At 34.0% G+C, this 16,546-nt stretch overlaps 2 protein-coding genes across 2 annotated transcripts; one reads left to right on the forward strand and one right to left on the reverse strand.

Annotated features, from left to right (window-relative positions):
• Positions 1-1,982: 1,982 nt before the first annotated feature.
• LOC101216268 (hypothetical protein) lies at positions 1,983-9,378 on the reverse strand. The gene is made up of 17 exons (XM_011656856.2): positions 9,206-9,378; positions 8,506-8,569; positions 8,338-8,432; positions 8,067-8,249; positions 7,872-7,938; positions 6,902-7,113; positions 6,757-6,823; positions 6,606-6,679; positions 6,455-6,518; positions 6,040-6,368; positions 5,526-5,931; positions 5,316-5,416; positions 5,141-5,181; positions 4,268-4,460; positions 3,211-3,355; positions 2,933-3,063; positions 1,983-2,241 (listed from the first exon to the last, which is right to left on the reverse strand). The coding sequence occupies exons 2-17, from the start codon at positions 8,546-8,548 to the stop codon at positions 2,083-2,085; spliced, it is 2,310 nt and encodes a 769-aa protein (XP_011655158.1). The 5' UTR covers positions 8,549-8,569; positions 9,206-9,378; the 3' UTR covers positions 1,983-2,082.
• Positions 9,379-10,747: 1,369 nt separating this feature from the next.
• On the forward strand, positions 10,748-16,073 carry LOC101214347 (probable prefoldin subunit 5). Its single transcript, XM_004149822.3, has 4 exons — positions 10,748-11,088; positions 11,178-11,281; positions 11,938-12,015; positions 15,603-16,073. Exons 1-4 carry the CDS (start codon positions 10,872-10,874, stop codon positions 15,684-15,686), a joined length of 483 nt encoding a protein of 160 aa, XP_004149870.1. The 5' UTR covers positions 10,748-10,871; the 3' UTR covers positions 15,687-16,073.
• Positions 16,074-16,546: the final 473 nt, after the last annotated feature.

Here is a 16,546-nt window from a genome sequence, read left to right on the forward strand (position 1 = left end):
CAAAAGAATGACACTTTTAAAGGAATTAGTTCACTTACTTAAGTAGAAGATAAGCATTCTATGTTCAAGAAGCCAATAAGAGAGGTTGAAAAAAAAAACTCCCTCCCAAGATTAAGTTACTACGTAACTTGAACTTAAGTTTTTTTTAAAAAAAGTATGGAGTTAGTGAAAAAAAGGAGAAGACAGTTCTTGAAAAAGAAGTATAAATAAAGTAAAAAAGGAAAAGAAGTGGTTGAATAAAAACTGAAAACAAATTGCTAAAAAAATGAAAAGAAACACTTCAAAAAAATGGTAAAAAGAACTTTAAAAGTAAAAACCATTTCCCCTTTCTTTCTCCCTTCTCACCCCCAATGGCAATGACGGCTCAGATCATGATTTCAACTATATTTCTCTATCAGGAAAATATTTAGTTAACCACCATGGCAATGACGAACGGAGCCCATTCCAGCAGCAAACTTAAAAGAATAAATAACTAAAAGAGGAACCATCTTCATAATATAGGTTCAAGTGCTTAGCTTCTTAGTACTGTAGGACTCAACCACCATGAGATGGTGCTTAAGTCGACGAGGAAATTAGATAATCACACCACATTTTTGGCAGTGTGCAACAACCAAGGTGAAAAAATCTGAAGATTGACGACAAGAAAACAAAGAAAGTAAAGAAAAATACTCAGTTCCCACCCAACAACAAAAAAGAGGAAAAATTGAAAGAAAAAAAAAATCTAAAGTATGACATCCGTTGTTGGCTTCTTCCCTTTAATTATTTATGGGAAGTGATCTGTTGGTGTGGACTGAGTTAATGCATTTTATCTTTACAGAACAAAAAAAAAAGGTCCATTATGATTTTCTCATATGATGGTTTGGCCAATTTGTAGAGAAGGATTGAGAAGGAGCAAATTTGGGTGTGGGTATATAATAAAATCATATCCTCAAACTCATAAATTGGTATTCAGATTCAAGTTTTGAAAGCTTCACCTTCAAATAGTTTGGCAATATTCCGCTTGTAGTGAATAAAATTGGATTGATAATGGCAATTATATATCCAAATCAATTCCAACTAAAATTCAAATGGCTTTGGCTATGATTTTCATGGATAAAATATAAAACTTATCCCATTTTAAAACAACGTTGGGGCATGATTAACTTTTTTTACCCCAAATTCATTTATTTCTAAGTCAAATTAAGGTGTAGGTATATCCTCCAATTTATCTCAAATTCAAATTGGGGCATAATATAAATTTTATTCCAAAGCAAACTTTGAATGATATTCAAATTTCATCTCATACATCAAATGGAGCTCAAATAATAATAATAATAAAAAAAGGAGAATTTGTATTTTCATTTCAACTTTATTACAAATTAAATCTGAACATATAACAAGTTCTTATCCTCAAATCGAACTAACTTAAGAATAAAGTTTCAAGTTCATCTAAAATTAAAATTTGACCATATTCCAAATTATATCAAATTCAAATCATCTAAAATTGCCATTCATTCCGATAAAGCCTTAAGTTCATCTCAAATTAAACTTTAGTCATATTTTTAAATTTATCCTTAATTCAAATCACCCACTTAGCTTAGGCTCTTATCATCAAGATTGTGGATAAGATTTCAAGTTTGTTTCAAAGAAAGATTTGACCATATTCCAAATTGGTCAAATTTTGAGCATGGCTACAATCCAAATTCATCATCCAAAGCAACTTATGTGGAACTTCAATTTTATTTCAAATACAAATGGCACAAATTCTACTAAAATTCAAATTAGAGTTTATGTCGAGAAAGAAAATCAAAATTTGATTTAAATTCACGTTCTATGATTTGGCTTTATCCGAGCCGAAACAGTTTCAAACAGTTCTATTGATTTTACGGTTTTCCCTAGCACCCTTAGATGAAACTACATTTATACACTTATTTAGACAAGACTGACTAAGAATACTACTATCTCGAGGATTATGAACAAAAAGTTTTGAGTATTTCCAACAATTAATCAACACAAATAATCTAAAAGCCAATGCATTGATTTGATTCATGGATACGATTCATAACACAAAAATGTGAGAAGAAAGTGGGACATACATTAACATTAATAATCAAATTTATATTCATCCCATCTATTAGGATCATCATCATCATCATCATCATCATCACTTCCCTCACCCTTCAGTGGACTGTGAATTTCACCACCAACAAATTCTTTCTTTTCTGTCTCCTCCACACCTTCAGGTTGCTCCACTTCTTCCTCCTGTTCACAAAAACCATTATATATTTCCAAAATTAGGCCCCACATCCAAATCAAATCCCATAAAGAGATTAAATTACATGAACCAATCATCAACTCAACAATCTATATTCCTTCCAGTTTCCAAAGCCAATTACCGTTTTTGTAAATCATGGGAGTGTTATGGAAAAAATGACAAAGTCGAACCAAACAGAGCCGGTATTGTATGTAGGTTTTGGATTGATTTTTTTTCTAGTTTGGTATCGGATTTCTAGCAGTATAAATGGATAAAACAAGTGTCATTTGGGGGAGGAGTTGGGGGGAACTGAAAAAGATGAGAGAGACAAAGAAAATGACCAAACCAAGTCATGTTTGTTTCTTTGAATACCCTTTTTTATCAGTTTAATGTTAATACTAAGAAAATAGTTGGTCAGCTCAGTTGTGATAGATTTATTTGTTTCAGTTTAGTTCACATATTGGATTAGGTTTAGTTTCAACTTGTTCCCCACAAAAGAAAAAAAACAACCCTACAAAGTCAGTATTTTTACTTTTTGTTAAAACCGATATTTCTTTATGTAGTCAAAATGGCTTAAAAGCTAAACCAATTACCAACCTAACCAGCTTATACCTCTTTGTGCATCATATAGCACGTTTAGATCTCAGTAGAGAAGAAGACTAAGGAGAGCAGATACAGAACAAGAGAAAGAGGCCATACGTTAGTTTGAGGAGACAACTCTGGCTGCTCCTCATCCCCAGTATTTTCAGTCAACTCATCTTGATTGGATTCATGTTTTGCCTTAGCAGCTTCTTTCAGCTGCTCAATCAACGATAAAAATTGGGAGTGGTCTGCAAAATACTTGACTGTAAGACCATAGTCGAACCAAAAGTTCTTTATAAAACAAATGAGGAAATGAAAATGGGACACGGTTATAAGACAAGACATCATTAGTCATATAGCATGAAAACTTGAGGAAAATAAAACTTAAGTATTACCTTTGGCACGATTAGTTATAGCATCAGATAAGCGAAATGGATGATGACGTTCTTCACTTTTGAACTTTAGTTTAATTTGGCGGCGTGTTTTGCCTGGAAACAATTGTTGTATCATACAAAAGTCCGTTCCAAATTGTCGAACAGCCTAAAAGGTTGGTGAACAAATTATTAAGTTTCTGTTAAGATTCTATACCTAAAACTCAGAAAAATCTCAATAAGGGCCAAAACAGAGACAGAACTCTGTAGTAATATATTGTTATCAAAATAAAATGATTCCACACTACTGCCAACATCAAGTTTGGTAGAAGGGTCACCACAACATGAGAGAGAGTGGAGAACTAGGGTCTTTTGTTGGCACTGCATAAGGAGTATTGAAGGTTGAAGGGGGATATGAAGCAACAATAGAAGGCTCGTTAACCAGAGCAAATGATTCGCAAGGAGAATTATTAAAATAACCAATTGACCATGTTTTTACTATAATGTAACGGAGTCAAAAGGCTTGCTACCATGATCCACTAGGATTCAACGCTTCAATACTCTGATCCATAAGAAACCGATACGCACACACACACTGGAACCAGAAGGCACCTCAACAGAACCCATAGGAGAAGTTAAAGACCGAGGCTCATCAATCACGCCATACCATTCAATGAATTATGAATAAGCATGCTTATCACTAGACCACTCCTTATAAGTGAATGAAAATCAACATTGAGCTTCCATTTTTTTCTGACATTTAAAACCTTTTAGTAGCTAGCATGTTCAAATTTGACTGAACTCTTGTCCACTAGGGACGAATTAAGCAAAATAGAGACGGTAAAATGTTTTTCCAAAGCATCTTTAAGCTGTTCCTCACGGTTATGAACAGTCTAAAATAAAACCTATTCAAAAGGGAGATAAATCATCTGAGGCCACAAGTTCAACAATTTAGTTCCAATTTTATCAAATGTCCCCGAAGGAACACAAGTTCTCCAACAATTTAGATTTCTACCATTTCCCTACTAGAAGACAGTACCTTTCTCCACAAAAGACAACGCCATCAGTATCATATAATTACCTCATAAAAACGCTCTGTGTCCGACTTTGACCACTTTGTACGTGGTGTTTTGTCCATGAATGACTGGTAATTAAAGTAAGCAGAAGTCATGTCAACTACATCAGGCATTTCATCGTCATCGGTACCTTTACCTTGTTCAGAAGCAAGGTTTTCCTCTCCATCATTATAAATCTCCTCAGCGGAAGTATCAGTTCTGAACATAAAAAGAACGATGAGTAAAAAAGAAGAAAGAAGAAAACCAACAAGGCAAACAAATATCTATTGAGGAAAGAAATGAATCAACAATGAGAAGAGGACGAAGACAGGCTCTACTCAAATTTGAGAGAGGTTATAGTTACAAAATAATTTAGAATTACTAAACCAAGAAGAGGGAAAATGTATCTATTTGATTCTTGAATTTTCAAAATTACAAATTCAGTCCCAACGCCTTTAAATTCCTAAAGTTCCCAGATCTAGTAAACATAAAATTGGAAGTCTTAGATTTCATTAGACATAATATTCAAATTTATATCAAATATATTAACTTTCGAATTAAATAATTGAATATTTCAAGAACCCATTGAACAAAAAAGGAGCTCAAATAGATACAAAATCTCAAGTTTAAGGATAATTTGTAATTTAATCCCCAAACAAGGAGAAAAAATCACACTTTTCGTATTAAAATATAAATGCTGCATATGCTAAGGCATTGGCATATCTACAACTACAAGCATACACGAACGGAGCCAACAGAAAATAATAAGAAAGATCGGGCACATTTAAGAATCCAATAGTATCTTACTACCGTCTTTACATTAAAAAAAAAATACACAATCTTTTCATTATAAATAATTTATAGCTATCAAGTATAAAAATGACTTGGAAGGTTCGGACCTTTGATTAGTTTCTGATTTTCTTGTGCTTGCCACTTTTTTCTACATTAAAACAACAGGCCCCAAGAAAATTCATTAGAACACGTGAGGCAGAAAACTAGCTAAAACAGAAACAACCAAAGAAAATAAAATCATCAGTTCTGGGCAGCTTAAGAGGTACAAAAAATAAAAGGTACCTCTAACTTCTCTTTGTGCTCGTGATAAATAATGAGATCCCGAAAACTTATTTTTTGAAAGTCAATATCATCCTCCGGTGTTTCAAGTAAAACCTTGTTTACTGTTAAAGCATAAAATTATTAATAATCTGTCAAAAAGCACATTTCTATGTTAACTATACACAGTAATTGCAAGAGAACTAACACCTTGGCAGCTAGAAAGATAGTTACCTTGTCGTCTATTCCGACGAGTTGAATGAGAGAACTTCTTAGGGCGCTTTTCAGCCTGCAAATCTGGAACTGCTTTATTAGCCTCCTTGCGCTTCCGAGTTGGTTTTTCATTCTCACTAGAAGGTTTCGAAGACTTTGTTGATGTTTTTCTTCCTTGACCTCCTTTTGGGTTTTCGTTTTTGTTGTAGCCATTGCCATGCATACCAGAATTACTAGAAGGTTCATTAGGAAACTTTCTATTAACGTCAACACCATCTTCTGGCTCATCAAGTTGATGAGAAACCTTCTTTCTCAACTTCCTTGAAGTTTTGCTGTGCTCGATCTCTTCACCAACTGAGGGGCAAATCTTTTGTTGCTGAGAAACATTTGATTGCCTTGAAGGTTCTTCTTCATCATTCTTACCATTCTAAAAACCTCAATTATAAAAAAAACAAGTTAAATACAACCAAACAGAAATGCACAAATTTAAAACTAATTCATATTTATTAAACATTTCAACAGTCATTTACATTACCTCTTCTCTTAACATCGCATCCTGATCATCCGAATTAAAATCATCCACGAGTATGTCACCATAAGAGTCAAATGTGAATGATTCTACATTAACAGGTGTTTCAGTGTCCTGGTTAACCGGAGCATAACCATCAAAGTTAATCGAAGAATCATTAAGAACACCATCCGAATGCGTCCCAATTGAGGCTTCATTCATGCCGTTGGTATCACAAGAAATAACTTGTGGAGATGGTGGAAGCATATTAGAAATTTCTGGCTGAGAGATTTGTGTGCAGGCGTCTCCTGCAGTTCTCATCTTGGGTTTTGGTATGTACTTGCAAGCAGATCGTTCTAAAAAACAAGATGAATGTAATAACGGATCATATTTCAAAAACAATAGAACGATAAAAAAGAAAAGTTTGTTAGGTTTGTCTTACCAGAGGGAGTAGTGGTCACAGAACTTAGTGTATCCATGGTGACATTAGCCACTGCCCCACATTCCTGAAACACCAACCATATCTTGACATGTGAACAAAGTTGTTTTTGAAAGAAATAACAACGATTCTTCAAAAAAAACAAGACTTTCACCTCTATTTCCAACCTTTGTTTATCCAAATCTCCACCCTCATTGGAGATTGTTGCTTGCTTAAGGCTTGAAGGATCTTTACATGTAAGAAAACAAACATTAGAACAAGCACTATGGAGGAAACGAGATATGAGAAAAATGTCAATTACTCACCATCTTCATTCTGTGGTTGGTTATGAAAATCATCTAGACATTCCAACTCATAAAATAGATCAATATTCTGAAAATAAAATGACTATTAGTACATAATGGAGAAAAAAAGTTGTACCTAGAAAATACGTGAAAAAATAGCACATACCTGTCCAGCTATTTTACCATCAATGGAATGCACGTCCTCAGATTGGATTGATCCTATTCCACCTTGATCCACAGTCATAGCTTCATGAGCTGAAGATGCACTAGGATGGGAATAAGTCAATAGTTCCGAATTTTTGTTATCATCAGTCAGCTTTTTTACTCCAACTGGACCCGAGGGGGAAGTAGTGAAATCAATTGCATCAGTCACTCCATCTTGAACAACAATGGAATATTGAATACTTGTGTCAATCACAATGTTCGAAACCAAATAATAAGACTTGAACTTTATATGGAAAAATAAATAAATAAGACAATACAATAAGAAACTCCAAGTAATTCTCGGTACTAGGACATCCACATCAAACAATTGAAATTTATGGGAAAATTTCTCTTGAAAGATGCTGCAACAAATATCTTTTCTGGGTTATATCTGATGTCATTTGAAACTCATACCATAACATTCAATTCACAAGTGAAATTACATCGTGCTTTGCAAGTACTGGGTTATTTGGAATGAACATTTCATATTACAAAATAATGGATAAATTACAAATTGATCCCCATGGTTTGACAAATTTCTATTTGGTCCATATGATTTTTAAAGCTTCAGAATTGAATCCACGTTGTTTGTGCTTAGCTTCAATTTGGTCTTAGTTTTGGTTTTCTTTATTGTTTGGTTAAATCTAAAAAATTCTCCCTATTATAATAACAAACACCAAGGAGGATTTGTGAAGTTTGTCTAAACCAAAGGGACCAAAGTTGAAGCTTTCTAAATGTTGAGACTAAATTGAAGCTAAACCAAACTGCGGGGATCAAATTAAAACTAAGTTGAAAGTATAGAAACTAAACTGAAAATTTTACCCAAACTAAACGACCAATTTTAATAATTTAATCTTAAAGTATTTAGTAAATGTATTTTCCCATGTACCACATCATCGTAACTTCAACAAATATTTTGAACTAGTACTTACCTTCGATAGTAGAACCAGAAGGAAGAAGACTACCACAACAATCCAAATCGAACTGTGTAGAGTCTACCTGCAAACAACACATTTCAAGATGAAATCAAAATTAAAAATGAAATAATATTTGGTTATACTAAAATAAAGAAGTCCATATGACCAACTTTCAATAATGGTTAAACAATTACAATAAATAAATTATACCACTTTATCACTTTCTACAGAGGTTGGAAGTGAACAGCCAATGAAATCAGATCTTGCGGTGCCAGAGAGCAAACCATCTTCAGATTCCCTTTTCTCCTCTGTCACAGGAAGTTGGGATGACGATTTGATTGATTTCGTGTTTCCTTTATCATCAGGACAAGATTTGGCATCTAAAATTGTTCCCTGCAAATAAAGTAGACTCATGAAAACACTTTCTCCTAAGTCGATCATCCATGACTCAAGCCAACAAAAGATACAGCATAGGTCTTACCTTTATATCTTGAGATTTTGCGGACAATTGAGGGGCCAAAGTTTGTTTTTTAGGACGTGGTTTGGTCTTTGGTTGAAATCTAACCCCAGCTCGAGCTGAAAAAAACCAATATCAATCACTCATTATCAAGAACATAGAAACCTACAAACTGATGTATGCAAAACTTACCTGTGACAACACGCTCAGAAAAAATGTCATCAAAAGGGTCCATAAATGAAGCCCCCGAGTTTGTCTGACACCAACAGAAAACTTTTAGGTAAGAAATCATAATAAAAGTTCACAGGTATATATTTGAAGGAAAAAAGTAAAACTATAAATTCATAGATAGTCTGGACAATTGGCTGTGTTTTCTAAGCACTCAGAAGAAAAGTCGGTGAAAAAAGAGTGGCGGTGAAGGAGGAAGATAATTAGTCTGGTTACCTATTATCCCACTATTATATCTCAAGATATTGGGGTTCTATCAATTTGGTACCAGAGCAGTTGGGTGCTGGACATGGAATTCAATGCAAGTGAACACAATAAGGAGTGGTTGAAGATTTTTTTTATTTGTTCCTAGAAAGAAGTAAGCATGTAATTTTCAATACAAGAAAGCACAGTGACGCATAAATTAAAGAAGGTGTGGAAGGGGAGCTTATATTGGGAAAGAAGGACAAGAAGAATGAGAACATGGTGGAAGCAGAATTCATGAGGGAGGAGAAAAAGAGTGAAAGCAGTTGTGGAGAAGAAGAAGAAGAAAAGCCTCTGAATCATCCCACAAGGAAGAAAAGGAGAAATCAAAGTGTAAGAAGGGAATGTTGATGACGAGTGAAGCAAAGCATTATAGAGAACAAATTCAATTACAGGAAAAACGGCGTCTATGTTAGAATACCTTCGAGGGAAATTGAGACGACGTGCTGCCGATTACAGGAGGGGAGGTTACGGAAGGAGATCGCCGGCGACCGTGGTTTCGAATGTGGGAGATGATCAGGTAATATTTTTGGTTGGGCTGGATTTTAAAGGACTTATTTGAGGCCACTATTTTACAAAATAACTCCGATCGTGGCTGCTAAATAATAAGAAAGATACCGTGAAAATACTTGAATCTATACTCAATTAAGATTTATTTTGTTAGGATTTCGTATATTTGTAGGATGATTATAATTATCTATATTATTAATTATATATCATTTTTTAAATTAAATTTAATTGTTTTCTTAATTACATTATATTTTATTTATTATCTAAATGATAACTTATTGCCAAATTTAATTGGAAATAGTTTATTAATTCAATATAAAATAATTTAATTATTTAATTTATTTAATAATCCATTACTTTTATCATCACAGTGTTTAGTTTGTAAAATTTATTCCCGATTCTTCAATTTTGTTATTTTTTTCCATCAATTCTAGATTCTGTTTTCTTCTTATTTTAAAAAATTGTTTTCTTCTTTCTTTTTTATCTGCTACGTAGTACAGTTAGTCTTTTTTTTTTCTTCTTTGGTTTGGTAGCATACAATACATTTTTTTTTGTCCATAGTAGTCATGTTCCTTCTATTTTATTTAATTTTTTATTATTTAGTTAATCTTCCGATTAGGTTCGATATATAATTTTTATTAAATATCTCTTTATTCGTGTATATTATGGTATACCACTAATCTTCCTATCATGTTCCTTCTATTTTGTTTAATTTTTTATTATTTAGTTAATCTTCCTATCATGTTCGATATACAATTTTTATTGTCTCTTCATTCGTGTATACTATGGTATACCACTAAATAATAAATTTATATCTTTGTGATTTGTCACTACATATATTTAATAATATATACACGTGTTTTTTCATGTTCAGTGATTTTTTCTGATTGCGTATATACACATATTATAAATTCATTCAGATTTTTTTTTTATTCCATATATGTTATTGAATAATTCATTTATATTTTGTGATTTATTACATATATAATACTTCATTTATTCAATAATACATACACATTTTTTTTTTCATGTTTTGTGATTTTTTTCTAGTGCATTTATATACCACTATATACACGTATTATGTATCCGATTAGTATATTTTTTAATTATTACATATATATATATATATATATACTACTGCATAATGCATATATTTTATGTGAGTTGTTACCAATATACTACTTCATATATTCAATAATACATAAATGATGCTATATTGAATATACTCAATATACCCTAATAATGTATTTTGAATACGAAATATAACCTTAAATTTTTGTCAAATTTTTTGAAATATTATTGTACCAGTCTCTGTTCGTGACCTTCTTCTTCTTCAGGTTTTACTTTTTTTTATTTTCTAAACCGTAATTCAACACCCTTAATTTTTGTGTTCATAAAATATATATCGGATATGTTTTATACGGATAAAAAGGAAATTTCTTTTTAACCATAATCCTTCCATCAGTTAATCCCTTTTTCCACATTCATTTCCCCGACTTTACTTGCCCAAACGGCCCCATTGGATCAAAAAGAAAGAAGTCTGGTCTGAAACTCGGAAAGTGAATCGAACCAAAGCGATGGCGTCGAGAAAAGGAGGGAGCAGCGGCGGCGAAGGGGTGAGATCGTTAGAGTTGGAGTTGGAGAAGATGAGTGTGGAGCAACTCAGAGCCTTCAAGGAACAGACTGATATGGAAGTCAATCTCCTTCATGACAGCCTTAACAACATTCGCACAGCCACTTCTCGCCTCGACATTGCTTCTGCTGCACTCCATGATCTCTCGCTCCGTCCTCAAGGTTGGTTCCTTTCTCTTTTTTCATTTCTTCTTCACAATTTAATCTTTTTTTATGTGGCTATTTGGTGATTTTTTCTTCTGTTTAATTAGGCAAGAGGATGTTGGTGCCTCTTACTGCGTCGCTTTATGTTCCTGGGACGCTTGATGAGGCCGATAAAGTATTGGTGGATGTAGGCACTGGATACTTCATTGAGGTCAGTTTTGGTGGGATTTTGTACTTGATTAACATTCACTTTTTTTCTTCACAAAAAAAGATTGAAATTCTATCTGGTGTTTATATGATTTTATTTACCGAACGAGCTTGATTTTCTCAATTTATTGTTGCGCCTTTTGTCGAGCGATGCCAATACCCCATTTGATAACCATTTGATTTTTGAAAATAGGTCTTGTTTTCTCACCATTTCTTTACAATTGTCTTCAGCTTTCTCAATATAAGATTTAAATCTTACCCAAATATAAAAACCAAAAACAACTTTTTAAAATTTGAGATTTTAGTTTTCAAAACTTGGCTTCAATTTTTTTGAAAACATTGTTGAGTAGATAACAAATCAAAGAAACCCATAGGTAGAAGTGTAGGAAACAAAAATTTAAAACTAGAATCCAAATGGTTTTCAAACAGGATCCGAATGACTTACTTGCAGATTTACCTTCTAAATAGAGCACTTCATCTAGATAAATCTTTCCTACCTATCAGAATTTGTTCTGATTCATTAGCATTGATTGATGCTGGTTGTTATTTTCAATTAGGAACTTACTACTCAATGAGTAAGATCCATCTTTGTGAAAATAATATCACTTTATCATGTATTGATGTTAGTAATGTGTTCTCATGATCTGATGGTTGAATCAGAAAACAATGGCTGATGGAAAAGATTACTGTGAGCGAAAGATCAAATTGCTGAGGTCGAATTTTGACCAACTAATCGAGGTATTTTTACTATTTTGAAGTTGAATTTGGAATAAAAAGTTTTCAAGTTAGCATGATATCAAAAGAAGTGTTGATATCTGAACGTCTGAACCATGTATTGTAGTTCCATGATGTTAATTCTGCAACATTGTTTGTGAATGAAATATAGCATAAAAACGTTGGTAGTTGCTATGATCATAACAAATTTTTTGAACTAAAAAGTGAGAAGTTTCTTTCAAAATGTTTTAAAGCATGAAAAACTAAATTGATTGAACACACGTAGTATTTTTTAAAATAGGAAAGAACAGATGAAATTGTTGTTAAATGAGGTCTTAAATATTTGAGTTATTGTATAAAATTGTCTTTATTTCTATTTTTTTTTTTTTATCAATTTACGTTTAATCCTATATTCTTCTTTAGAGATGCAAAAATCCCTTTGATATTCCATGTAGGAAGCCAGGTTCTAATATCTTGACTTTGTGCTATGTCTATGATTGGAGGTGAATGGTTTTCTGTCACTTAATTTTGAAGCAGTCCTCACTAGCACTGTAGGTACTGGACATGATCGTCGGTAGGGAATCTGGGTTTTTGGTAGACTTTATTTTGCAAAGAAAAGTTTATTTCTGAGTCATTTGTTTTTTGGTAGACTTTATTTAGCGAAGCAAAATTTAGTTGTCTTGAGGAATGTGACTTGTGAGGCCTTCAGAGATCCCAAAAATAGTACGGCATATCACATCTACTTAGCTATTTGAAAGGGATGCTGTGAGACGAGAGCCCTTCTCAGAAGCTCATGATATAACCTTAAAGATTCTCTTGAAATATCCTTATCAGTAATTTTCTGAGTTTTTCACAATAGTGTTTACAATGTTATTTTTGAGAGAAGTAACGACTTTCATTGAGAAAAAATGAAAGAGTACAAGAGCATCCAAAGAACAAGCCCACAAAAAAACCCCACCTAAAATAAGGGGTTTCAACTAAGTAAAATGTTACTGAGGGAATGGTTACAGAAGGTCTTTGATACCAAAGCCCAAAGTAACACATGAAATCTCACTAAAGACTAGACCTCATGATTCTTTTCCTTACCTGTAAACACCAGATCATTTCTCTCATTCCTCTCATCGAAAATATCCCAAATTACAACACCCACCCTTGCAAACCGCAGAAAATGGCCTTTCTCCTTGAAAGGCGGATGGAGGAGGAACTCCTCAATTGTCGTCCGAACACTTCTTTGGCCAGCAAAACTGAACTCTCGCAAGAAAGAGCTCCACACAAACCACTCATACTGACACTCCCAAAAGAAATGATCAAGATCTTCCTCCACCTTCCAACAAAGAATACAACAGAAAGACCTAACAAGCGAGCTTCTCCTCCTAACAAGCCTATCAATAGTGTTCACACATCCAAGCAAAACTTGCCAGATAAAGAGGCTCAGTTTCTTCGGAACCTTAATCCTCCAAACAATGTAAAAAGCAAGCTCTCTAAAGGGAGAGGGATCCAACAACAAAGAGAAAAAGGACTTACATGAAAAACCATGACTGGGGTTAGGACTCCAAACAAAAACATCCCTTCTCCCCTACCCTACAATACTCCAAATGAAACGAGAGAAGGTTGGAAGCTCAAAGGAAATGTCTTTCCAAGGACTTTTGTGTGTGCCTTTAACCCCTTTCTCCACCCAAACAAAAGGATGGAGGTCATGCTTGCTCACGATGATCTACCACCATAAAGTATTCACAATGTTATAACTTTTTATTTATAGAATTTTTATTTGAATTTGTTTATTGTTTGCACCTTAAGTTTTTAAAAAAAATCATGCTTAAGTTTTGAACAGCTGTTGTGCATTAGTATTCCTCATACTTCACAGTCTCCTCTCCTATCAGAAACCCAAGAATGGAGATCATTTTCATTTAATTTACTCGGAAGTTTATGCTTATGCTGTTAGCAGATTCTTTGATAACGAGGAAAATGAGTTAGTTTCCTAGGTACTTTGTGAAAAAGGCCTATTATTTCCTGTGTACTGTTAGTGTAGGGAAGAATTTTAAGAAGGTGCTTGTGTGAGTGGTCGCTACCCATAAGTTTAGGCCGTACTTCTAGGCTATTTGACATGTACCACGTACCATCTTTACCTTGTAAATTAGTTCCCACGAGTTTGATTGACTTGTCAAGGTGAGTAGCTAATCCAAGTGGTTCAACAACATAGGACGAAATATGGAGTTCAAGCTCTCATCATAGCGTCTAATCTTGTTAAGTAACTAAGAGAGCAAGGAGGATCCAGATTTTTAGCAGCCGCTCAGCTAAATATTGCAAATTCAAGTCTTCAACTATCACTTGTAATCCTGAATCTCTCGATTAGAGAGTAGTCACACCAACAAACATGCTAACGCAGGGATATAACATTTCTCTCCTGCTTGTCCATGGATTTTTGAAAAATTCAAGCATCTTAGAGCTAGAGAGTTAGGAATTTATTTAGTGAACCGTGCTTCTTTGGCTTGACAATGGGCTTTGAATTATTAAGTACAGTTCCAGTAGATGACAGAATTCCATGGGGACCTAGGTGTTTAAAGTGATCCTTTGTCATCATACAGCTGTCAGAGTATGTAGGCTAAGGTGCATCTCAGCACATGTATGGCTGGTCATGTTTCGTCACTCTAGGCAATCCAAACTTCACAGTGTGGTCGTGTCGATCATTTTGGTCTGAGTTCAGACAATTGACAACCTTGTCAAAGCTAATTCTAAGTTTTCCAACAAACACCGTATATCCAAGGCTAATTCTCTCTATCAATGTAATATTGTTTTGGCAATTGAACCACTAAACACCTTGTCTAGCACAGTTCGAGCGTTCGATCACTTTCATAGATTTCCATAGTTTACCTTTGCATTTGCTAGTGTTTAGGCAAGTGTGAATTACGAGTATGAGTCCCCTAGCAGTAATGGTCCAAACCTAACCATGTCCTTGTCCCTTGAAGAGTGACCTTGGGCTTAAAGTTTTTTAGGGGGAACTAGAGGGGTGTGCTCACTAGTGGATTTAGTCAAGGATCAGGGGGCTCAAGCCCCACTCAACTTTAGGCTCTTTATATAATATATATATATAAAAACTGAAATAATATCAATATCAGAAGTTAGCCTAGTGGTAAAACTATCTCTTAGCCCCCTCTAGACCCAGGTTCCATCCTACTCCTTTTTTTTTCAGATTATTTTTACTAAACTATAAAACCTCCATCAACAAAATTTCTGGATCCACCGTTCGGTCTGCTACCTTTGGGTGAAAATCAAGGTGGGGCTGGCCTCAGTTTCAGATAAAAAAAAAAAAAAGTGTAAATGTACACAAATTTTGTTTTATCTCCAAACCATCTTTGGCTAGTGGTCATTAAGGATCTTGGATTTAATAAGGAAATAAGAAGGATGAGTTCGATTTTTGAAGGTCACCTACCTAAGATTTATTGTACGAATTTCCTTGGCAACCAAATATTGCAGTCTAGTAGGTTGTCCCATGAAATCGGTGAGGTGAAAGCAAGTTCGTCTGGATACCTTGTAAATGTAGATATAAAAAATTTAACATTTATTTCCTTGGAAAATGTATATTTTGATTATTTTACAATTTCAACGTGCAGATTGCTACTAAAAAGAAGAAAGTAGCAGATGAAGCTGGCTTGATCTTACAAGCAAAACTGAGGCAGATGGGTGCCACAGCATAGGAAGATGTGTGACCATGAAGGCATTGATCGGTTAGTTAAACATAACCATTGAAGAATTCCAGAACAGCCAAACTTTTAGAGTAGAGATATGTGGATGAAATTAGAGGGGCCGGGTTCACGTCGGTATTTGAGGTGTTGGTTAATCTGTAAACTTCTTCAAGTACTCACTAGATGGTTAGAATATTACCATTTCTTGTGTGTAGTGACTTGTGAGGAGAGGAAGATCTATATGGCCACTAGAACCTATTGATGAAATATTTAACGACTCTTCTTTATTCAATGGATCATATGATTGTTGTGCATTTTTAGTTAGCATGTCTGTCACATGTGAATTTGTTTCTGAAGAATTTTTGCCCCATCAATTTCATATGTAGAGTGTTTTTTTCCCTTCAGAAGATGTAATGATTTGTTCTCTTACTGAGATCTTGATATATCAAGTGACAAGTAGCTTGCATTGGCACTAAAAATGACCAATAAGAATGAATTCAATTTGGTTTCATGGTAACAACTAACAATCAATTATAGTGGTTGAAGTTATTGAAATCTTCAATTGACTTGGTTTGTTTGTCTATTTAGTTGGTTTGTGGTTTTTGGAATGTTAGTTTGGTGCTTAAAACTTCCTTAGTAGGAAGTGGTTTACATGATAAGTTGAAAGGCTTAGACTCGTGAAATTGAAATTTTAGTCCATGTCCACAACAACTCAACTAAAATAGTTTTATGAAAGTGCATTTATATGTGGAAGAGAGATTGAAGAGGACCAAATATTGTTTCTAATAGCTGATGAAGCAAAAGACAAATTTGGATTTTTGAATTTTTGTTTCGACCATTCTTTCTTTTGTTTTCATTTAGTCTCATTTCAT

The sequence above is a fragment of the Cucumis sativus genome, chromosome 5 (assembly GCF_000004075.3).
Source record: "Cucumis sativus cultivar 9930 chromosome 5, Cucumber_9930_V3, whole genome shotgun sequence".
NCBI lineage: Eukaryota > Viridiplantae > Streptophyta > Magnoliopsida > Cucurbitales > Cucurbitaceae > Cucumis > Cucumis sativus.